Source organism: Bufo gargarizans, chromosome 7 (assembly GCF_014858855.1).
Source record: "Bufo gargarizans isolate SCDJY-AF-19 chromosome 7, ASM1485885v1, whole genome shotgun sequence".
NCBI lineage: Eukaryota > Metazoa > Chordata > Amphibia > Anura > Bufonidae > Bufo > Bufo gargarizans.
The window spans coordinates 87903058-87928736 of record NC_058086.1 but is presented as its reverse complement, the minus strand read 5'-3'; the positions used below and the strand labels follow the sequence as shown (position 1 = coordinate 87928736).

Genomic DNA, 25679 nt, shown 5'->3' with positions numbered 1-25679 from the left:
GGACGTCTCCTCCTGTTCAGGGACTTCTGGCAGGCGCACGTCTCCGACGCCTGGGCTCTCGAGGTTGTGTCTTCCGGATACAAACTCGAGCTTGCGTCCCTTCCCCCAGTTCGGTTCTTTCGCTCTCGGGTTCCCCGGGATTCCCGAGGGGCGGCCGATTTCTTTGCTGCCGTTCAGACTCTTCTAGACAAAGGGGTCATCATCCCGGTTCCTATGGGGGACAGGTTCAAGGGGTTCTATTCGAACCTTTTTGTGGTCCCCAAGAAGGAGGGTTCGGTGCGACCCATTCTGGATCTGAAACGGCTGAACCGCTTCCTTCGTCTTCAGCGGTTCCGGATGGAGTCTCTCAGGTCGGTGGTGGCCTCTCTGGAACAGGGGGAGTTCCTGGCCTCCATCGACATCCAGGACGCCTACCTTCACATTCCAATCGCACGGTGTCATCAGTGCTTTCTGCGTTTTGCAGTGGGGTCCGAACACTACCAGTTCGTTGCCCTTCCCTTCGGGCTGGCGACGGCCCCTCGTGTTTTCACGAAGATCCTGGCCCCGGTCCTCGCCTTACTTCGTTCCAGGGGAGTTTTTCTGCTTCCATATCTGGACGATCTCCTGATCAAGGCGCCTTCTCTGTCACTGACTTCAGCCAGCGTGGATCTCTCGCTGCAGACCTTGCGCCAGTTTGGTTGGGTTATCAACCTACCCAAATCCTCTCTTGTTCCTTCCCGGCAATTGGTCTTTCTGGGGATGCTGCTGGATACCGATTCAGCGGTGGTTCGTCTTCCGTTGGAGAAGCGCCTGCTCCTCCATCGGTCGGTTCGGAGCCTTCTGTCCCACCGCCGTCCTTCTTTCCGGTTCAGCATGCGGGTCCTGGGTCAGATGGTGTCCTGCTTCGAGGCGATTCCTTACGCGCAGTACCACTCCCGCACCTTTCAGACGGCCATTCTGTCCGCTTGGGACAAGTCCCAGGAGAGTCTGGATCGGCATTTTCCCCTTTCCCCCCAGGTTCGTTCCTCTCTCCTCTGGTGGCTGCGGACCCCTCTTCAGGGGAAGTCTTTCCTGCCAATGTCTTGGCTGGTGATTACCACCGATGCCAGTCTGCGGGGTTGGGGGGGAGTGTTTCCTCCCCGGTCCGTCCAGGGCACTTGGTCTCCGTCGGAGTCCAGACTGCCGATCAATGTTCTGGAGCTGAGAGCCATTCTTTTCTCGCTCCGACACTGGACTTCGTTGCTGCAGGGTCTCCCTGTTCGGGTCCAGTCGGACAATGCCACGGCTGTGGCGTACATAAATCACCAGGGGGGCACTCGCAGCGCGGCGGCGATGAGGGAGGTGTCTCTGATCCTTCGCTGGGCGGAGGTTCATGTTCCGGCCCTTTCGGCCATTTACATTCCGGGGGTGGACAATTGGGCGGCGGATTTCCTCAGTCGGACGACGATCGACCCGGGGGAGTGGTCTCTGCACCACGACGTCTTCGAGTCTCTTTGTCTCCGTTGGGGTCGTCCGGACGTGGATCTCATGGCCTCCAGATTCAACTACAAACTTCCCATCTACGTGGCCAGGGCCAAAGATCCGGACGCTTACGGCGCGGACGCGCTCGTCCTCCCCTGGACGGAGTTTTCGCTCCTCTACGTGTTTCCGCCCCTGCCTCTTCTTCCGCGGGTCCTTCGGAAGATTGCGGCGGAGGGCACGCCAGCAATCCTAATCGCCCCGGACTGGCCGCGTCGTCCGTGGTACGCCGACCTTATGTTGCTTCTGGCAGACGCTCCCTTGCCTCTGCCTCTCAGAGAAGACCTCCTCTCTCAGGGGCCGATCTTCCACCAGCATTTAGGGTCGCTACGTTTGACGGCGTGGCTATTGAAACCGCGGTCCTGACGCGGCGGGGGTTTTCGGCTGACGTGGTCCGTACCATGATTCGTGCACGGAAACCGGCCTCGGCCAGGATTTATTATCGTACCTGGCGGGCCTATTTGGCTTTCTGTGAGGCCTTGGGGACTCCCCCTCTGAGGTTTTCCCTTCCTACGGTTTTGTCCTTTTTGCAATCTGGTCTGGTTCTGGGCTTGGGTCTCAGTACCCTGAAGGGTCAGATTTCGGCTCTTTCGGTCCTTTTTCAGCGTCCGCTGGCTCCGCTCGGTCCGGTTAAGACCTTTCTTCAGGGGGTTGCTCACTGTGCTCCCCCCTATCGCCCTCCTGTTCCTGCTTGGGATCTCAACATTGTGTTGGCGGCTCTCCAATCTTCCCCTTTCGAGCCTCTGCGCAGGGTTTCCCCTCGCTTGTTGTCTTGCAAAGTTTTCTTTCTCGTCGCTATCACGTCTCTTCGGCGTGTGTCTGAGTTGGCGGCTCTTTCTTGCGTGGAGCCCTTCTTGGTTTTTCACCAGGACAAGGTGGTTCTCCGTCCTGTTCCGGAATTTCTTCCGAAGGTGGTGTCCGCCTTTCACCTGAATGAGGATATTGTCCTTCCTTCTCTGTGTCCGGCCCCGTCGCATCCCCGGGAGCGGGAGCTTCACCGTCTGGATGTTGTTCGGGCTCTCAGGATCTACCTGGATGTGACCAGACCCTTTCGGCGTACGGATTCTCTGTTTGTGATTCCGGAGGGTCCGCGCAGGGGGCTGGCGGCGTCTAAGGTGGTTGTTGCCCGCTTTCTCAAGATGGCTATCGTTGAGGCTTACCGTGCTCGGGGCAGGGATCCGCCCTTTGGTGTTACCGCTCATTCTACCAGAGCGGTCGGGGCTTCCTGGGCTCAGCGTAATCGTGCCTCGGCTGAACAACTGTGCAAGGCGGCCACCTGGTCTTCTTTGCACACGTTCACCAAGTTTTACAGGGTGAACACTTATGCCTCGGCGGATGCTGCTTTGGGCCGCTTGGTTTTGCAGGCGGCGGTGCCTTAATGTTTACGGTGCCTGGTTCGCTTTTGATTGTGGTCCCTCCCTGTTTGTGGACTGCTTTTGAACGTCCCAAGAGTTCCTGTGTCCCCCAAGGAATTGGGCGAGAAAACGAGATTTTTGTATAACTTACCAGTAAAATCTCTTTCTCGCTCTTCCTTGGGGGACACAGCGCCCGCCCATTGTTTTTTTGTTGGCCTTCGGGTGTTTTTTTCTGGCTTGTTGGTATTGGTTTGGTTACTCCTTGCCTTTGTCTTGCACTACTTGGGCACATAACTGGAAGTCTCTCTCTCCAGGCTGAGGGTATAGCTGCTGGAGGAGGGGCTTAACAGTCTTTTACTTAGTGTCACGCCTCCTATGGAGATAAGCTATACCCAAGAGTTCCTGTGTCCCCCAAGGAAGAGCGAGAAAGAGATTTTACTGGTAAGTTATACAAAAATCTCGTTTTTACAACTGTTGGGAAATATCAAGTGGGAGGACGGTTAAATCCTAGGTACACTGGACATAACTTCATTTATACACTGTTATAGAAAACTCTAAAGGGAGATCCGCAAGTGAATATTTCCTGGAGAAGGACGGAAAGATGCCTAAAGATCAGATCACCTTTATCGGGGATTGCGTTATGTTCATTCTCGCCCACAATTATTTTGAATATGATCGTGATTTTTTTTATCTGCAAACATGGGGTAAACAGCAATGGGGACCAGATTCGCACCAAGTTTCGCAAATCTATACATGGGTCGAAGGGAGGAGTCTGCCATCTTCCTCTGTGGCGGGCTTGGGGCGGGTCTGGTCCTTTGGAAACATTTTATTGACGATATTGTTTTTATTTGGAGAGGCGGAGAGGTTGAACTTGACAAGTTTTTAAATGATTTGAATAAAAATGAATTTCGCCTACATTTTACGCCACATTACAGTAAGGAACAAGTACATTTCCTGGATCTAATAATTTTCATTAACAAAGGAGTTATTCAGACTAAAACATATCGCAAACCTACTGACTGTAACCGTTTTATACCACTGAACAGCTGTCACCTGCCCATCTGGCTGACCAATATTCCCCGGAGCCAATATATAAGAATACGCAGGAATTGCTCTGAGATTACCCACTTTGAAGAAGAAACTAAGGAGTTAAATAAAAAATTTACGGAAAAGGGATATAAGAGCAAGGACCTAGAAACAATTGTGGACCAAATCCGAGAAGTTGTACTCCTGCAGGACTCTGGAAAGAATAAACAAACTGGTGAGGAAACTGATCCAACTAATACCCTCATTAAAATCCTGATCGTTTCCACATACAGCGAAGGATCATTTATTCTCAAAAAGATAGTTAAGAAACACTGGGAGATGCTACGCCAAGATAAATTGATAGGGGAAAAGATTCCAACATACCCGACATTTATATTTAAGAAAGCATCAAATCTAGCCAACATGATAGCACCATCATGTAGATCATGTGAAAAACAATAAAACCAACCAAATAGGACGGAGGGGCTTTTTTCCATGTAAATTATGCAAGAATTGCCAAAAGATTAAACCTGGCTTAGTTAAATACCCTATAATAGAGATAGGTGACACCCAGCATATCTACAAAATTAACCAATATATTTCCTGCAACACCAAGGGAGTAGTATACTTCATTTAACGTCCCTGACAGAAATTATATATAGGTAGAACAAAACGGGAACTTAAAATCAGAATGGGTGAACATCTGAATAATATAAATAAAAAATATGATGGTCACCCCCTGTCCCCTCACTACACTGAATATCATGGGGGCTCCTTCTTTGGCTCCACATTTGGGGGCATCGAAAAGGTTAAACTCAATATAAGAGGCAGAGACTTCATTCAACAGATGTCGCGATGTGAGAGCAAGTGGATCTTCAGACTGAACAGCCTAGCCCCAAGGGGTTTAAACCCAAAATTTGAATTATTTGCTTTCTAACAATAAAATACTCCAAATACAATACCCCTGAATAAAACATATTCTTCACAGACAAGTTTTAGCAATTTTGAATCACCAGGATGCACCTCATATCTTCCGCTAACAAGCAGATCTAAAAACAATAGTGTGGGAATGGACAGCGGTTACCATGGGAACCGGATTCCTATTTACTTCACAGGCCTGATTACAGCAACCATCCCTGATGAAGAGGCCCGCCGGCCTCAAAACGCGTTGGATTGTTTTTGGTTCTTGGAAGTATCCGTACCACAGTTGTGACGTCACACGCTGCACTTTCGGATTCCCTTACCATCACGCTCCTTTGTGCGCGCGTCAGCTGCCGGCCGGAGCGGCGCACGCCTTTTTGAAGTAGAGCCAGAAGAATCGCTGTCCACCCGGCACTATCGAGTGCCAGGTGGACACTTGATTCCGGACTAGGAGTATCTCCGGACCTACATCCAGCCATACAGGTATTCCATTACTCAATTGTGCCCCATGTCCCCCTTTTTTTTTTTTTTTTTTTTTTTTTTTCAGCACTGATATCTTACTTTTACATTTGAAATATATTTATTTTGCGGATCGCGGCAACCGTTATCTTTCAGGTAGTCAGCAGCGGCTCTGTGTTCAGCAGTTCACAGAGAAGGGACATACTGTGACAGTGCAGATACTACCACTCAATTTTACATCTTAACAGTTGTTCTAGAGATGTGTCTGCTGCTAGAGCTCTGTGTGGCATTGACCTGGTCTCTAATCTGAGCTGCTGTTTAACCTGCGATTTCTGAGGCTGGTGACTCGGATGAACTTATCCTCAGCAGCAGAGGTGACTCTTGGTCTTCCTTTCCTGGGGTGGTCCGCATGTGAGCCAGTTTCTTTGTAGCGCTTGATGGTTTTTGTGACTGCACTTGGGGACACTTTCAAAGTTTTCCCAATTTTTCGGACTGACTGACCTTCATTAGTAATGATGGCCACTCTTTCTCTTTACTTAGCTGCTTTTTTCTTGCCATACTACAAATTCTAACAGTCTATTCAGTAGGACTATCAGCTGTGTATCCGACTTCTCCACAATGCAACTGATGGTCCCAACCCCATTTATAAGGAAAGAAATCCCACTTATTAAACCTGACAGGGCACACCTGTGAAGTGAAATCCATTTCAGGTGACTACCTCTTGAAGCTCATCAAGAGAATGCCAAGAGTGTGCAAAGCAGTAATCAAAGCAAAAGGTGGCTACTTTGAAGAACCTAGAATATGACATATTTTCAGTTGTTTCACACTTTTTTGTTATGTATATAATTCCACATGTGTTAATTCATAGTTTTGATGCCTTCAGTGTGAATCTACAATTTTCATAGTCATGAAAATAAAGAAAACTCTTTGAATGAGAAGGTGTGTCCAAACATTTGGTCTGTACTGTGTGTGTATGTATATGTGTGTGTGTGTGTGTGTGTGTATATATGTATATGTGTGTGTGTATGTGTGTGTGTGTGTGTATATATATATATATATATATATATATATATATATATATATATATATATATATATATATATATATAATCTCTCTCTATCTATCTCTCTATATATCTATCTCTCCGGACAAAGGCTCCAAAGAGAGCTGAAACGTTGGTGCTAGATATGTGAATAAACAGTCAATTTTTTTTTTATTTTTTTTTTAGCACAATTTGGAGTGCTGCCTTTTTTTCTTTCTTTTGCATATATATACACCGTATTTTTCGCCCTATAAGACGCACCGGCCCATAAGACGCACCTAGGTTTTTGGGGAGGAAAATAAGAATTTTTTTTTTTTTAACCAAAGGGTGTGCTGTGTGTTTGGTGGGTTTGGAGCTAATGGTGGTCTGTGGATGGCACTATTACTGGGGATCTGTGGATGACTGACACTGTTATGGGGGGGATCTGTGGATGACTGACACTGTTATGGGGGGGATCTGTGGATGACGGGCACTGTTATGGGGGGGATCTGTGGATGACTGACACTGTTATGGGGGGGATCTGTGGATGACGGGCACTGTTATGGGGGGGGGATCTGTGGATGACGGGCACTTATGGGGGGGGGATCTGTGGATGACGGGCACTGTTATGGGGGGGGATCTGTGGACGACGGGCACTGTTATGGGGGGGGATCTGTGGACGACGGGCACTGTTATGGGGGGGATCTGTGGATGACGGGCACTGTTACAGGGGAAGGATCTGTGGCTGGCACTGTTACGGGGGGGATCTGTGGCTGGCACGGTTACAGGGGGGGGGGATCTGTGGCTGGCACTGTTATATATTTGCCATCCACAGACCCCCCCCCCCCCAAGCCCATAACAGTGCCATCAACAGATCCGGTATACTAATATAAGATGTCATATTCAATTAATAGTTATTAAACATGCCCCCTCACTCCTATTACTACCTTACATCCTAATCGCTTCTGTAGAATTCAGGCAGGCAGGCCGGGCGGCCGGCGCGTCTCACTGACGTCACTTGCCTGCGCCGCCTGCTTCATTCTACATAAGCCTGCCTGAATACTACATAAGCGATTAGGATGTAAGGTAGTAATTTTGGGGGAAGAAAAAGTGCGTCTTATGGGGCGAAAAATACGGTGTGTGTATGTGTATATATGTATAGAATATTATATGCTAAGCAATTATTTAATGCTTTGCTCGATTGAGTCTTAATTCTTCTGCAGGTAGAATGAAGCCTCAAAATATCCTAAGACTACAGCTCAATATGGAGATGATCGATTAATTAATGTATTTATTTATTCGCCAATCTAGATGGTATAATTTCACCCCCACTGTCAAATTAGTATTAATACAATGAAATATCATTCTCTGTGTCCCTTACCAAGTCCTAGTAGTAAACTTAATTCTGCTCCTAGGAAAGCTGGGTGGTCCATCATGGCGCATCTCGCCATTGCTTTCATCTTGATGATTTCAAGCATCACCCTCCTTTCATCAGGTCAAGTCTGCCATTTTAACCCAATCGGCCTGACATAATGATCTCCAGCCTTGTGCTCGTCAACATTCATGAGTTAACAAGACGATTACTGAAATGATCTCAGCAGGTCCTTTAATGACAGCAATGAAATGCAGTGGAAAGGTTTTTTTTGGGATTAAGGACTATGCAATTCATCTGATCACTCTTCATAACATTCTGGAGTATATGCAAATTGCTATTATAAAAACTTAAGCAGCAACTTTTCCAATTTCCAATATTTATGTAATTCTCAAAACTTTTGGCCACGACTAAGTCTGAATAAAACTGTATTTTATTTGACCTTTTAGAAGCTTTAATTCAAAGCTATAGGGATTAATTCTGTGCAGGACGATTTCCCCCCCACACAGACCAACAGGGGGTGTCCTTCTTCCGTCCAAAACAGGCCTCAAAGGTATTTCCTCGCCATAATGATTTTTCGGCGGTGGTTTCCAAGGCTTGGGGATCACACAGACATGCATTTTTCCACCCCAAAAAACTGTACGTCCTATATCCTTTCCAGCGGATTGTATTTCCACATGAGCATCCCCTCCTAAGGGGGACCCACCAGTGGCACGGCTCGCCAAAAATATGGCTATTCCTATAGCTGATGGATCCTCCCTCCCTTCAGTCAGCTTAAGATCGTCGGATGGAATCCTTGACAAAGTCCCTCTTTGCTGCTGCAGGGTCAGCCCTTAGGCCCGTGTTCACCTCTGTGTGGGTAGGAAAGGCGATCTCTGAGTGGGGTAGCCAGCTGTACCAGGACTTGGTTTCCGAGGTCCCTGCTCAGGATCCCCGATCCTTGGCGCAGCTTATTATCCAAGCGGGGAAGTTCATCACGCCGCGAGCTTTGGCTGAAGGTGTGGGCAGTGGACGCGACTTCCAAGCATTCTTTAGTCGGACTTTCCTTTGCCGGTGCCAGTCTTTAGTTCTCAGCTGGACGAAATTATTTGAGGCCACGGGAGGCAAGAGCACCCATCTTCCGCAGCCTAGAGCCAAGTGGCCCTCTCACATTAGGGGTCCCTCACGTGGTAGGCCCTTTCGTCGATTTGCTAGTTCCCGCCCTGCAACGGCCTCTTCCGCTGGGGGAGGCGGGTTTACTTCTCAAGATCGACCCAAGAAACTGTCCTTTCGGGCACAGCGCTCCTGGCATCCCAGACCACAGGCCGCTCGACCTCCTGCAGCTAAGCAGCCCTCTGCCTGAAGGTGCGCCCCCGCCCCACAGGGTGGTGGGCCGCCTCCCTTCTCTTCCAGGACGTCTGGCGGGCCCACGTCTCCGACGCTTGGGCACGTAAGATTGTATCATCGGGATATGTGATCGAGTTCCTGTCTCCTTCCCCCAGACAGGTTTTTTCAATCCAGTCTTCCACGGGACCCTGAGCGGGCGGCCGCCTTCTCCCAGGCCATTCAGTCTCTCCTGGATCGGGGCGTCGCCTCCCCTGTTTCCTCAGCAGAAAGGTTCATGGGGTTCCATTCAAACCTTTTTTGTGGTCCCCAAACAGGAGGGCTCGGTGCGCCCAATCCTGGACCTCAAACTACTAAACAAGTTTCTCTGTCTCCAGCGGTTTCGGATGGAATCCCTACGTTCCGTGATTGCTTCTATGGAGCAGGGGGAATTCCTTTCGGCCATAGATATTCAGGACGCATACATCCACATGCCCCATCGCGTGGAGTCACCAGTGCTTCCTGAGGTTTGCGATAGGAAACGATCATTATCAGTTTGTCGCCCTCCATTTCGGACTGGCAACTGCGCCTCGGGTCTTCACAAAGATCCTGGCCCCTCTTCTCGCCCTGCTCATTTCCAGAGGCATCTTCCTTATGCCTTATCTGGAAGACATCCCCATCAAGGCCCGCTCCTTTTGCTCAGGCGTCGAGCAACGTTCGGTTCCCGCTGGAATCCCTTGCACGTTTTGGTTGGTTGGTCAATCTGCAGAAGTCATCTCTGACCTCTTCCAGGCAATTGGTCTTTTTGGGTATGCTTCTGGACACTGATGCGGCACAGGTTCGCCTTCCTCCGGACAAGTGACTGGCCTTACATCGCTCCGTGAGGGTTCTTCTCGACTGCAGACTTCCATCCATTCGATTCTGCATGAGGACATTAGGGAAGATGGTCGCCTGTTTCGAGGCGATTCCCTTTGCCCAGTTCCACTCTTGCACAATCTTGAACTCCTGGGACAAATCTTCAGAGAGCCTGGACTATCCCATCTGCCTCTCCCCTCAGGTGAGGTCGTCCCTTTGTTGGTGGCTGTCTGTTCCAGTTCTGGGAAGGTCCTTCCTTCCGATCTCCTGGATGGTTGTTAACACCAACGCCAGTCTGCTGGGTTGGGGAGGAGTGTTCCCTCCCAGGACAGTCCAAGGCACATGGTCTCGGTCGGAGTCCAAGCTTCTAATCAATGTCCTGGAGCTCAGGGCGATTCTTCTATCTCTCCGACACTGGACCCACCTCCTGAGGGGTCGCCCCGTCAGAGTCTAGTCAGACAACGCTACGGTGGTGGCCTACTTCAACCACCAGGGGGGAACACGCTGCCTTGCGGTGATGCAGGAATCTGCCAAGATCTTGCGGTGGGCGGATGCCCATGTACCAACAATTTCAGCTATCTACATCCTGGGAGTGGAGAACTGGACTGCGGACCTCCTCAGCAGGACCACTATAGATCTGGGCGAGTGGTCCCTCCACCCGGATGTATTCGAGATCTGTCTACGTTGGGGTCGCCCCCGACGTGGACTTGATGGCTTTAAGGCTCAATGGAAAACGTCCCACCTTCCTCTCCCGCGCAAGGGATTCGGAAGCTTGCGGCGTAGACGCCCTGATCTCCCCTTGGCAAGTGTTCTCCCTCCTTTACGTGTTTCTTCCTTTCCTCCTCCTACCCAGGGTTCTACAGAAAATCAGGATGGAGGGCATTCCGACGATCCTTGCTGCCCCGGAGTCCGAGTTGGCGGCGCTCTCTTGCAGAGAACACTTCCTGGTTATTCATAGGGACAAGGTGGTTCTCCGGCCTGTCCCTTTTCTTCCAAAGGTGGTCTCTGACTTCCATATTAATGAGCAAATTGTCCTTCCCTCACTATGTCCTTCTCCTTCACACCCTAAGGAAAAGGAGTTGCACCAGTTGGACATCTCTGAAGATCTATTTAGCATCCTCTCGTACCTTCCGCCGTACGGACTCCCTTTTTGTCATTCCGGAGGGTCCTTGCAAGGGATTGGCGGCCTCCAAGGTGGCAATCTCTCATTGGATTCAGGCTGCAATTGCAGAGGCTTACCGCGCCTGGGGCAGGGTTCCGCCCTTAGGTGTCACGGCTCACTCCACCGGAGCGGTGGGCGCATCTTGGGCCGCATGGCCTGCAGGGACGCGTGCTTCCATGGGTCTGTGGTTTTTCCCTCCCTGTGGACTGCTTTTGGACGTCCCACGGTTCCTGTGTCCCCCAATGAGTATGGGTGAGAAAATTAGATTTTTGTAAAATTCACCAGTGAAATCTTTCTCCCTCTTCATTGGGGGACACAGCACCCATCCAGTATTGTTGTTCGACCACAGTTGTGGCAATTGCTGGTTGGTGTTCCATTTTTATTTTATTTTTATTTTATATTTTTTCTCGTTGGTTGGTTTGCTTCTCCTACTGCTTGTGCACAAACTGAAGCTCTCTCTCCAGGCTGGCGGGGGTATAGCTGCCAGGGGAGGAGCTAACAGCTTTTAGCTAGTGTCAACACCTCCTAGGGGACATGGCTACACCCACAGTTCATGTGTGTCCCAATGAAGACTTTACTGGTAAGTTATACAAAAATCTCCTTTTAGCCAACACCAGGTGCAGGTCAAAATCACAGAACAGGACAAAATCTTTGAATTATACCTTATCCATGTAGGGACCACTCCTGGTGAATTTTGAGGTTTTTCCTGTGTTGCTATAGATAAAATTCACTACAGGAGATAGTAGGATGGTTGCATTCACATAAAGTTTATCAACAATTAAATTGTTATAACAATACTCAAACCAATACATGCTCCATAGCCATGATTATGTAAGCATAGCACGCACCTCTTAGATTACTGCACCTATATACTCTTAATCATTCATTAATATTCATTCATAGGTGATCCAGAGAATGTTTGAAGAAAAGCTTAGTGCATTGCAGTGTTTGGACTTTGACAAAGCATTAGCTGACCTGAAATCAAGAGTGCAGAAAATTGAATGTAAGAAACATGAGACTGCTCTGCAAACCATGCAGGTAATGTTTTTCTTCCAGCTCTGCTCATTATGAATTATTGCCCTTCGTGCACCAAATGTATACAAGTGTTCCTCATTTCTTCTTTTTGCTCTTATAGGCTAAAATTACTCGTTTGGCAAAGCGCTTTGGGGCAGCGAAGGAGGACCTAAAGAAGAGACCTGAGGTAAAACACATTACCATTCCAGTACTATATCCGATTGGATTTTGATAATTTATATATATTTTTTCTTTTATATCTAAATGTGAAATCTTTCTCCTCCTCTAGAACAGAACCATGATCAGTCTTGAACATTTTACACCTCATTTAATTCTGTTAAAGGGGTTCTCTGGCCTTTAATATTGATTACCTCTCCTCAGGAGAGGTCACCAATATCAGATCAGCAGGGGTCCAACACCCCCGCCGTTCAGTTGTATGAAGGGAAGGCGCTCGCAGTGTGCACTTTACGTCCCCACCTCTCATCCTGCTTGCTGCTGCTTTGCTATAGACAGAGCAGTGAGCAGGAAGAAAGGAGAAGGCACGTGCAAACTGTGCACGCTATCTGATATTGATAACCTATCATGAGAATAGGTCATCAATATTAAAAGCCCGGACAACCCCTTTAAATTTATCAATATAATTTTATCTTTTTGAGGTAATTTAATGCAAGATTATCAAGACTGAATGGTATAGGTATAAAGGCAATATGTAAATTGATGTGTGAGATTCTTTATATATTCATCTTTTTTGTTTGTTTTTCTTGAGCTTTTTGTGTCAGGCGGGGTTATCTTGAAGGCATAATGTGGTAGTTTAGGAACCCTGCTGAAGATACATAACTATAAATACAGAAGTGTGCACCAGAAGTTGGTATTTCATTAAGGGGAATCTGTCGCCAGTTTTATGCTGTCCTAACTGCCAAGCTCTGACAGCTCCAGCGCCTGCCAATGAGTCCTCATATTCATCAGCTCCCGTCTCTCTCCACCCACCTGCCACTGACAGCTTTTCCCTGCCACAGTAAGCAGCAGGTGGGCGGGGAGAGCCAGGTCCTCACAGATATCAGGACTGTTCAGTACAGGATTTTAGCAAAGCAGCTTAGTCAGTTATAGTAAGTGACACAGCACTTTGATAAGGGTATTGCCGCACAGTCAGGTTTCCTGATGCAGTTTTGGAATATAAAATCGGGAGTGGTTCATGAAAGGAAACCGTGTAAATGGGAGATATGGCTTCTTTTTACATTTACATCTGATGCGCTATCGGTACAGGGAGGAGGTGTTATCAGTGACGGCTATCTCTCTATGCAAACTTAACATTGTGTGTGTATCAGTCACTGATAACACCTTCCTCCTGTACCGATGCTGTTAACAGAAATTTGAAAAATCTGAGATAAATATAAAAGGCTTTTTGTAAGAAAACATTCAGTAAAAACGTATCTATTTATCTATATCGGTTTGCTTGGCTTCTCCTGCTCTACAACATGGTGCTGTAAGATTGCGTTGCATTTTTTGGTGACAGGTCCTCTTTAAATTCACTCCTGGTTTTGGCTTCCAAAACTGTCTCAGGAATCTTAAAAGCATGGCTTTACCCGAAGGGCATCAGTCACTAGTTTACACTGCCCTTAGGGTACTTTCACACTTGCGTTTTTCTTTTCCAGCATAGAGTTCCGTCACAGGGGCTCTATACCAGAAAATAACTGATCAGGATTATCCCCATGCATTCTGAATGGAGAGTAATCCGTTCAGGATGCATCAGGATGTCTTCAGTTCAGTCGTTTTGACTGATCAGGCAAAAGAGAAAACCGTAGCATGCTATGGTTTTCTCTTCGGTGAAAAAAACTGAAGACATACCAAAATGCTGGATCCGTCGTTCCGTTATGCGCATGTGCAGACAGAAAAAAAGGTGAAAAAAATGCCGGATCAGTTTTGCCGGATGACACCGGAACGACGGATCCGGCATTTCAATGCATTTTTTCGACTGATCAGGCATTTTTAAGACTGATCAGGATCCTGATCAGTCTTACTAATGCCATCAGTTAGCATACATTTTGCCTGATCCGGCAGGCAGTTCCGGCGACGGAACTGCCTGCCGGATCTCTCTGCCGCAAGTGTGAAAGTAGCCTTAGCACACCATAACACTAGTGACAGATTTCCCTCTTTAAGAATATTGGAATGGAACTAGATGGCCAGCCCCCAGAATTTTACAACAAATAACTGTCAGCATCATAGTATAAAAAGGGGTTAGATTTAAAGAAAACATGCCTAGATGCAGTGCAAGCTTCAGGCAGCATGTTATAGAGCAGGAGTAGCTGAGCAGATTGGTGTATAGTTTTGTAGGAAAAAATTCATTAACGTTTAGCTTTTTCTCAATGGTTACCATGGCTGCCGGGACGCTAAAGTCCTGGCAGCCATGGTAAACTGTAGTGGGGAGCGGGGAGCAGCATACTTACCATCCGTGCGGCTCCCGGGGCGCTCCAGAGTGACGTCAGGGCGCCCCAGGCGCATGGATGACGTGATCGCATGGATCACATGATCCATGCGCATGGGGCGCTCTGACGTCATTCTGGAGCGCCCCGGGAGCCGCACGGACTGTAAGTATGCCGCTCCCCCGCTCCCCACTACTACTATGGCAACCAGGACTTTAATAGCGTCCTGGGTGCCATAGTAACACTGAAAGCATTTTGAAGACGGATCCGTCTTCAAATGCTTTCAGTACACTTGCGTTTTTCCGGATCCGGCGTGTAATTCCGGCAAGTGGAGTACACGCCGGATCCGGACAACGCAAGTGTGAAAGAGGCCTAAGTTATCACTTTTTACATTTAAATGGTAACTGTCATATATATATATATATATATATATATATTTTTTTTATTTGCAAGTTTATTAGCATGTATACATGAGTTAGTCAATGATTGTCCAAAGATCTGTAATTACCTTATAATAGCTTTCATTAATGTTCTCTGCCCCTTTCCACTGCTCCCTTAACCCCTTAAGGACAGGGCTAATTTTCACCTTAAGGACCAGGCCATTTTTTGCAAATCTGATCAGTGTCACTTTATGTGGTAATAACTTTAAAACTCTTTGACTTATCCAGGCCATTCTGAGATTGTTTTCTCATCACATATTGTACTTCATGATATTGGTAAAATGGAGTAAAAAAAAAAAATTAAAAAAATTTTTTATTTGAGAATTGGGAATGACATTTTATTTTTTGGGGACGTTAGAAGTTAGAATTTTTCATACATTTTCAAAAACCCACTTTTTAAGGACCAGTTCAGGTCTGAAGTCACTTTGTGATGCTTACATAATAGAAACCACCCAAAAATGACCCCATTCTAGAAACTACACCCCTCAAGGTATTCAAAACTGATTTTCCAAACGTCGTTAACCCTTTTGGTGTTTCCCAAGAGTTAATGGCAAATGGAGATAACATTTCAGAATTTCTTTTATTTTTGTTTGTCAAATTTTCCATTTTAATCTATTTTTTCCAGTAATAAAGCAAGGGTTAACAGACAAATAAAAACTCAATATTTATTGCCCTGATTCTGTAGTTTGCAGAAACACCCCATATGTGGCCGTAAACTACTGTAGGGCGTAGAGGGAAAAGTGCACCGTGTGGTTTTTAGAAGGCAGATTTTGCTGGACTGGTTTATTTACACCATGTCCTATTTAAAGCCCCCCTGATGCACCCCTAGAGTAGAAACTCCATAAAAGTGACCCCATTTTGGAAACTATGGGATAAGCTGGCAGTTTTATTGGGACTATTTTTAGGGTACATAAGATTTTTGGTTGCTCTATATTACATTTTTGTGAGGCAAGGATACCAAAAATAGAAATTCTGAAAATTCATCTCTATTTGCCATAAACTGTTGAACACCTAAAGGGTTAATAAAGTTAGTAAAATCAGGTTTGAATACTTTTGAGGGGTGTAGTTTCTTAGATGGGGTCACTTTTTTATGGAGTTTTTACTCTAGGGGTGGTGCATCAGAGGTTCCAGAAACCATACGGCGTTCCTTTCCTCCAATGCCCTGCCGTTTGGTCATACAGCAGTTTACGACCACATATGGGGTGTTTCTGTAAACTGCAGAATCAGGGTAATAAATATGAAGTTTTGTTTGGCTGTTAACCCTTGCTTTGTTACTGGAAAAAACTGTTTAAAATGGAAAATTTGCCCAAAAATAGCTGTTTTGGCACCATTTTTTTTTTTTTTTTTTGACCGTGTTAATCTGAGCGGTTAGGTCATGGGGTATTTTTATAGAGCAGATTCTTACGGACGAGGCGATACCTAATATGTCTACTTTTTTATTAGTTTTTGCAAAATAATATTTTTGAAAAAAATGTTTTTGTTTTAGTGTCTCAAGTCTGAGAACCATACTTTTTTTTTCTTTCTTTATTTTTCTTTTTTGATTGTCAGTGGCTAAATGGAATTAAAATTGGGGAAGGGGATTATAAATGTAGTACTCCATGGAAGTTTGGTACTCCCTGAAGCAACCGTCAATGCAGAGGCCCAGATGATCGGGGGCACGTGTCTAGGGCTGCAGTAAACGAATATTTTTGTAATCGAGTATTCTATCGATTATATTTCTCGATTCATCGAGTAATCTAATAAGAAAAAGCTACTTAAAATAACGTACGTAATTAGGTATGTATAAAGTTATTGGTTTAGAGAGGGGTTAATGAAGGCACCTCCAAGGTGCTTCCATTAACCCCTCCAAACCAATAACTTTATACATGCCCATTGGGTTTGGAGGGGTTAATGGAAGCACCTTGGCATTAGGCATGTATAAAGTTATTGGTTTGAAGAGGTTAATGAAAGCACCTTGGAGGTGCCTTCATTAACCCCTCTCTAAACCAATAACTTTATACATACCAAGGTGGTGCCTGCAGCCTCCATTAACCACTCTCTCTCCATCTCCCTGCCCCCAGCCTCTGATCTGCCTCCCCCCTCTGGTAACGCAACTCCCTCCCCAGTATTAATCATTGGTGGCAGTGGCCACAGGGTCCCCCCCACCCCATCATTGGTGGCAGTTTGCAGTTCCGATCGGAGCCCCAGCAGTGTAATGCTGGGGCTCCGATCGGTTACCATGGCAGCCAGGAGTCACGCTACTGAAGTCCTGGCTGTCATGGAATGTTAGTGAGCAGAGAGCAGCGCATTATACTCGCGTGCGCTGTGGCCGCCGGTCGCTCCTTCTCATAGGTCTGTGCGGCGCATTGCTAATGCTGTAAGCATTAGCAATCCGCCGCACAGACAGAAGGAGCGACCGGCGGCCACAGCGCACGTGAGTATAATGCGCTGCTCACTAACATACCATGACAGTCAGGACTTCAGTAGCATCCTGGCTGCCATGGTAACCAAAAGGAGCCCCAGCATTACACTGCTGAGGCTCCGATCGGAACTGCAAACTGCCACCAATGATGGGGGGGGGGGGGGGACCCTGTGGGATATGGCCGGCAGATTCATTGGTAGTGCAGTGGCCACAGTCCCTCCCCTCCTCCTCCTACTCTGTCCTCATTGGTGTTCAGCGGCAGCCGCGCACAGTGGGGAGGGAGGGACTCCCTCCTCCTCCCTCCTCTGTGCCGGCCGGCTCAGTCCTGCCTCTCTGACCTCCGGAGGACACAGAAGCGGTGAGTGAGACGCTTAATTTCACTCCCGCTCCGTGATCACGTGATGTAAACGATTCCTCGATGCAGGGAAACTGCATCGATGAATTTTTTGACTCGATTTAATCGAGTTATTCGAATAATCGTTTCAGCCCTACACGCATCACACGGAGTGGTAGTGTCCTTCCGTATCCCCTCCTGTTACACACTCTGCACTTTTTCGGAGCCTGTCCCTTCTTTCCAGTATCCAGTTCCCGAGGTACTCCGGCCTGCTTTTTCCCGGTCAGAAATTATCAGAGCCTTGAGGACTGCCTCATAGGACTGCAGGAATTTCCCTGTGTTGCCAGCGCTCTGGAACAGCACAAAAGAGTTGTACAAGGCAACCTGTACCAAGTAGACCGCAATTTTTTTATTTATTTTTTGTACCATGCCCGGGTTTTTTGCGCATGGCATTATATGGCTTGAGGACTTGATCAGAGAGATCAACTCCTCCCATATACCGATTTTTAGTCGACGATACAATCGGGCTTGAGGACCTCGCACAGGGACAGGGGTGATGGTGTTACCGTGAATTATGGACAGTAAAAGGACATCCCTATTGTCCTTATATCTGAACAGCAACAGGTTTCCATTGGTAATCGCACTGGTCTCACCCCTGAGGATAGGTACCTGGAGGGGGTGGGTAGGGAGGCTGCGTTGATTTTTCCACACGGTCCTACAAGTGGACGTGGATCTGGCGGTGAGGGACTGGAACAAGGGGATACTAGTATAAAAGTTATCCATGTACATGTGGTAACCTTTTATCTAGCAGTGGGTGCAAAAGGTCCCACGCAAGTTTCCCGCTAACACCCAGAGTGGTGGGACATTCTGGGAGTTGAATACGGTAATCTTGCCCCTTGTACACACAAAACTTGTAAGTGTACCCTGAGGTACTCTCACAAAGTTTGTACAGCTTCATGCCATACCTCGCCAGCTTAGAGCGAACATACTGGGCGAAAAGGAGCCTCCCCTTGAAAGCAATGAGAGACTCCTCAACTTCGACCTCCCTTCCAGGTACATGGGCCTCCAAAAATTTGGCCTCAGTGATCGATGACCGGCCTGATTTTGATTTTGTACGGGCAGTCATAGGCAGGATCACCTTGGGGGAACATGCTGCATTATCTGCATAATGCAGGCATTTCCGGATGGCCCCAAACCCGATACGTGTCATGGCCATACTATAAAGTAGGGTCTGGTAGAGGACGTCCCCACTCCAGTAATGCCTGACTGTTTTTTTTTTTTGTTTTTACTAGGCCCATGTGCAGCACAAGGCCCCAAAATGTCCTCATCTCGGCTGCACTGACCGGAGTCCAGCCACCTGCCCTAGCCAAAAAGGAGCCCGGGTGTTGAGCAATGAACTGTTGGGCATACAGGTTCGTTTTGCTCCACCATCAGAGTCACAAAGTGGTCACTGGAAAAAAGACTAAAATAGTCATATTAGTGAAGTCCACTGTAGGGAATTCCTTCTTGGCCAACAAATTCAGAAATCACAGGCTCAAAATGCTCTGGTGTACACTAGACAAGTTCCACCGGTAGGGGGCTCAGGTGGACTTATCTGGTGGGCCGGAAAACTAGTACGAGCCCCAGAGCTGCTTGTACTAGTGTGGGCCACAGGGTCCCTAGCATGGCGGTCGCTTTGGGGGCTCATTATCATCGCTAGATGATTAGGAGGACGCGGATGACAAAAGGAAAGTGCTGTGGACCCCAGACACCCGATCTGGTGCTACACTCCAATTAAAAAACTTTTTTTTTTTTTTTCTTCCTAACTCTCCCTCACTATCCCTGCCTAATCTACCTCACCAAAATACACAGATTTGTGCCTGATGGCACAAAAAAAACCTCACAGTACAGCCTAGCTCCTCTTTCTCCTCTTGATGATATTATTATTATTATTATTATTATTATTTATTTTTATGAAAACATGACAGTTACCCTTTAAATATCTGCTCTTTCTGAACGGAAGATCGGCCACCATGCACAACTATCAGTGAGTAACAGCAATCTTTGTATATACACTATCATAATATCAATACTGATGGTGCCAATGTGTAACTGGTATTCAGAAAGAGTACAGACTTGGGGCTAGTTAACATCAGCGCTATTATTTTGCATTCTTCCGCTCTGTTTAGCGAAGAAAAAAGTTCTGCATACAGGACTTTTCTCTCCAATATTTTTGGAGCCTCCAACGCAGATGGGAACATAGCCTTAGCTCAGCTCCTTCTGCTCTATAACATGCAGCCTGCACTGTAGGACCTTTCACCAAGAAATGCAATCTGAAAGCACTACGTTACAGAGCAGGAGAAGTTGCGCAGATTGATAGATATTTTTGTGGGAAAAGAGTCTGTAATACTTGTAATTTTTACATCTGCAGCCTTGTGAAGCGCTATTGGTACCGGGTGGACAGGTGACGGCTATCTCTCAATGCACACTTACATACACAATGCTATCAATCACTGATAACACCTCCTCCCTGTACCGATGCTGTTCACAGAATGTAGAAAAAGCTGAGATATAAATATATAAATTACAGGTTTTACTGAATCTCTTCCCACAAAAAATGTATATATCAATCTGCTGGGCTCCTCCTGATCTACACCATGGTGCTGTCAGATTGTATAGGATTTTTTTAATTCTTTAAAGACGACCTGTCACCTCTCCTTACTTGACTGTTTTTTATAGTTTCATGCATTCTCCATGAAATAACAATTCTTGAACATCTATTCTTATCGCTTTGCCATTCCTTTCTTATTTCTACTAGAAATTAGAAATGAATTGCTATTAGCCTTCAGTAAAGGTACAGAGGGGAGGAGGTAACCAGTTTGGGGGGAAGGGGGTGTGCGGGGGTGTACCTGCACAGATCAGTGCTGCAATTTCTGACTGTGCAGGTACACCCTTCCCCCTTCTCTCCCCCCCAACTGGTTACCACCCCTCTGTACCTTTTACTGAAGGCTAATAGCAATTCATTCATGACTTCTAGTAGAGATAAGAAAGGACTGGATAAAGCTATTAACACAGGCATGTCAGGAGCGGTGAAAGGTCCTCTTTAAAACCCACCCACCAGACAAACCTAAGCACAGAAATATCCAGCCTTGTCAGCAATGCCTCCAACGAATTCAGTTTGCCACAGTCAGTCTCCAATCTCCTTTCTTTGGTAAGGAAAACAGGAAAAAATGTGCAAGAGAAATTTAAGTAACAATTCTAATTTATCAAGTTGTGGCAATTTATTTATTTTTCCTCAAAAAAAGCAGACCACAGCCAACCAGCCTGCATCAACAGTGAAATGTACAGTAAATGATTCTGCTCAAAACGCTAATACAGCGAATATCAGGTAAGCTTCTCTACAACAAGAATTATGCTGTAATGTCATGTAGAATTACTTATTGCAACAGACAGTAGTACATAAGTATATGGTTTCAAATTTTGTCTTTTAGTACTTTTTTCTTTTATATAAATTGTCAATCAAAAAGCCATTCGGGTCTCCTGCTTATTCATGGTTACATTAAATTATTCCAGAGTCTCTATTTTATCGAAAAGGAAAACAATACATCATAAATAAGCAGTATATAGCTACTAATTAACCCACTCTTTCCCCTTCAACCCTACCCTCCCCTATCCATCCTCATTGTCTTGGGGGCCACATGCCATGGACAGTTCCAGAGCTCCTCGTGACAGCTACTAATTAACCCACTGTTTCCCCTTGAACCCTACCCTACCCTCCCCCACCCATCCTCATGACCTCGGGGGCCACATGCCATGGACAGGTCCAGAGTCTTCAACATACTTTTGGCCAAAATGACCAGGTTCTTTCCCACTTTAATCTGTCGTTTCTCTTGGATAACAGACCGCTCATAGTTCTTCACTTTTGATATGAGTTTGATTCTGTTACTTCCGGGGGGCTACTTGAGCCCCATTTCCTGGCAATTTTAACCCTGGCAAGCCTCAGAGCCTTCATCCAGAATATATTTTCACATCCCTGTCTATCAAAAAAGGGGAATACCTAGAACGGCAATTGTAAAATCTATCAGAGTTAGGAGAGCAACCACCTAACTCGCAGCAAAAAACTGAATCGCAGGGCATGACCAGATAAGATGGACAAAATCCACTTGTTGACTATTACATCTCCGACATCTGTCTAGAATGTTATTATAAAACCTAGAGAAAGAAGACTGAGTGTAGTATAACCAATGTAGGATTCTAAACTGGATCAGTTTATGATTCGCGGAGATAGATGTTTTTCCTAATATTTTTGTATATGGATGCCCAATTAAGTGTCTTGTTATTCCCAATATCTTGAACCTATTTTATTTCACTTTTGAACTTATTAGTACTATCCATTTCTATTCTCAGTTTACTATAGATCTGTGAGATAGACGCCCTATTCTGATTCACATTAAAGCACCAATCCATAAAGTCATGTGATTTAACTAAAAAGCAAGCTTCGTCTCTAGTGCTGTCAAAAGCGTGTTTTATCTGATATTTATATTTTAACAAAATACTAACCTCATTGTCACCAAATATATCCTCTATACTCCTAATATTTCCACCATGTACTAAATGTAAAATTCTAGTAATTCCATACTTTTCCCAAAACATAACATCATTGATCTTCATAAATTCACTTAGATTACACTTATACCATAAAGACATGTATTTAAGTGTACAGGTGATCCCAAAAATTGATTTAAGTGTTTAACAAACTAATTGCATTGAGTGACTTATAATATATATTTTTCCCCTCTTTCTCCCAAATAACAATATTCTAATATACTGAATACATCTTGCTGACTTCCCCTATACGCTGGGGGAATATATTGTCTAATCCATTTAAGTACCATTGGATCTAGGCTACCAAATAGTAGCCCTGAACAAAGGGTAGAGATATTGTTCTACATATCTTTGATAAAAAAAAATGCAATAAGTGTATATTTATTGGTTTGCGCAAAAGTTATAGTATTTACAAACTATGGCGCAAAAATTTGAATTTCTGCATATTGAAGCAGCTCTGACTTTCTGAGCACCAGTCATGTTTCCTGAGGTTCTACAATGCCCAGACAGTAGAAACACCCCACAAATGACCCCATTTCGGAAAGTAGACACCCTTAGGTATTCACGCAAAAACACAAAATGCAATCGCACACTGCAACCAGCACTTTGCCCTGCCCTCACGCCGGACGCTGAACAAGGCACCGGTGCACACCTTGGCCAAAGCGTAATAAGCCACTCACCACGTCAAGGTCGCCTTCATGAGTGGTCCCTAACACTAGTTCCTACCTTTTTATGGGCCATGACAGCCACATAAAGTCCAGGGAGTGTAGGTACAGCATGCACGCCAAGCACACTCTGCTTTTAACCCCGTCCGGTGCCATTACAGCTTTCATCGGATCCAGGGATGCAAGTACCAACATGCATGCTGAGCCCACTATATACTTCTCCTGGAGCCTAATGGCTACTGGTAGGTGCTATATAAGCAGACTCAGTTTTATACTGACTTTAAAACAAGCCTCCAGGGGGCAGATTAACTGGACAGGTGTGCTTGACTGCTTGGAGATTGCCACGCCTCCAATACGTACTACAAAGAAAAAATATGGAAGGTTCAGCCCGCACAACCCCTAGCAGGTGCAGATTGCTATGGCGAAATACAGATACAAACGCAAAAACACAAAATGCAATTGCACACTGCAACCAGCACTCTGCCCTGCCCTCACGCCGGACGCTGAACAAGGCACCGGTGCACACCTTGGCCAAAGCGCAATAAGCCACTCACCACGTCAAGATCTCCTTCATGAGTGGTCCCTAACACTAGTTCCTACCTTTTATGGGCCATGACGGCCACATAAAGTCCAGGGAGCGCAGGTACAGCATGCACGCCAAGCACTCTGCTTTTAACCCCGTCCGGTGCCATTACAGCTTTCATCGGATCCAAGCAGTCAAGCACACCTGTCCAGTTAATCTGCCCCCTGGAGGCTGGTTTTAAAGTCAGTATAAAACTGAGTCTGCTTATATAGCACCTACCAGTAGCCATTAGGCTCCAGGAGAAGTATATAGTGGGCTCAGCATGCATGTTGGTACTTGCATCCCTGGATCCGATGAAAGCTGTAATGGCACCGGACGGGGTTAAAAGTAGAGTGTGCTTGGCGTGCATGCTGTACCTGCGCTCCCTGGACTTTATGTGGCTGTCATGGCCCATAAAAGGTAGGAACTAGTGTTAGGGACCACTCATGAAGGCGACCTTGACGTGGTGAGTGGCTTATTACGCTTTGGCCAAGGTGTGCACCCGTGCCTTGTTCAGCGTCCGGCGTGAGGGCAGGGCAGAGTGCTGGTTGCAGTGTGCGATTTGCGTTTTGTGTTTTTGCGTTTGTATCTGTATTTCGCCATAGCAATCTGCACCTCCTAGGGGTTGTGCGGGCTGAATCTTCCATATTTTTACCCTTAGGTATTCGCTGATGGGCATAGTGAGTTCATGGAAGTTTTTATTTTTTGTTACAAGTTAGCGGAAAATGGTTTTATTTATTTTTTCTTACAAAGTCTCATAATCCACTAACTTGTGACAAAAAATAAAATTTTACATGAACTCGCCATGCCCCTCACGAAATACCTTGGGGTGTCTTCTTTATTTATACTGCCCTGGCATTTTAGGGGACCTAAAGCGCGAGAAGTAGTTTGAAATCCAAATGCGTAAAAAAATGCCCTGTGAAATCCTAAAGGTGCTCTTTAGAATTTGGGCCCCTTTGCGCACCTAGGCTGCAAAAAAGTGTCAGACATGTGGTATCGCTGTACTCAGAAGAACTTGGGCAATGTGTTTTGGGGTGTCTTTACATATACCCATGCTGGGTGAGAGAACTATCTCTGTAAAATGACAACTTTGTATAAAAAAAAAATGGGAAAAGTTTACTTTTACAGAGATATTTCTCTCACCCAGCATGGGTATATGTAAAAAGACACCCCAAAACACATTGCCCAACTTCTCCTGAGTATGGCGATACCACACGTGTGACACTTTTGCGCCTAGGTGCGCAAAGGGGCCCAAATTCCAATGAGTACCTTTTAGGAGGGCATTTTTAGACATTTGGATTCCAGACTTCTTCTCGCGCTTTAGGGCTCCTAAAATGCCAGGGCAGTATAAATACCCCAGATGTGACCCCATTTTGGAAAGAAGACACCCCAAGGTATTCCGTGAGGGGCATGGCGAGTTCATAGATATTTTTTTTTTTGATTTTTTTTAATTTTTTTTTTCTTTCTTTTTTTTCTTCTTCCCTCACAAAGTCTACCTTTCCGCTAAGTTGGGACAAAAAATTCAATCTTTCATGGACTCAATATGCCCCTCAGCGAATACCTTGGGGTGTCTTCTTTCCAAAATGGTCATTTGTGGGGGGTTTGTACTGCCCTGGCATTTGAGGGTCTCTGCAATCATTACATTTATGGCCAGCATTATATTGTATGGCCAGCATTATATTGTTTTAATTAGGTGGGCGCTTATCCTTCCTTTACCAGACCAGTTTCGGGGCGTCTACACCCCTTCTTTACAAGCCAATTCCGGATGGACTTTTGCACCATTGTCCTTTTGCATACTATCTATCTGCAACCGTGAGGTGATTCATACACATCTACGGGGCATTATTTTTGCGGTATTCAACGTATGAACAGTGATTTCGTAGTATAACAAATTGGTTGATCAAAGAGACATCTCTGAATGCCACATATCATCACTGCACGTTGCGCTATTTAATACTGTGTGTCTAGCGGCATCACCCCAACATCAGTGTCAGTATTTTTAATGTTTTAATTCCTGGTACCAATTGTATTTTATTTGGTATATTTTATTTGGTATATGCATTTTTTGAAGGTTTTGATTATACAGGTTATTCCTGAAATTATTAATAAATATATCCTTATGGTCCAAATGTTGTGAGTGCTCACTCACTTTTTTTCTGAATTGCATTTCCATTACCTTATTTTGGAGCAGGGCACCCAATTGTGAGCTAGCAGCACCCATCATAGCCACTAGGTGTGAGCCAACCACTTATCTATTGAGCTTTATATGAAACAGAAGGGCATTCCATT

At 45.9% G+C, this 25679-nt stretch overlaps 1 protein-coding gene across 6 annotated transcripts in view; it reads left to right on the top strand.

Annotated features, from left to right (window-relative positions):
- The window catches only part of LOC122943027 (activating transcription factor 7-interacting protein 1-like), a 100117-nt gene that overhangs the window by 48842 nt on the left and 25596 nt on the right, over positions 1 to 25679 (top strand). For all 6 annotated transcript variants that reach the window (XM_044300399.1, XM_044300396.1, XM_044300401.1 and 3 more), the window contains 3 exons: positions 11874 to 12008; positions 12106 to 12171; positions 20864 to 20946. In XM_044300399.1, the coding sequence (XP_044156334.1) occupies positions 11874 to 12008; positions 12106 to 12171; positions 20864 to 20946 (284 nt within the window). The remainder of the gene's footprint in view (positions 1 to 11873; positions 12009 to 12105; positions 12172 to 20863; positions 20947 to 25679) is intronic.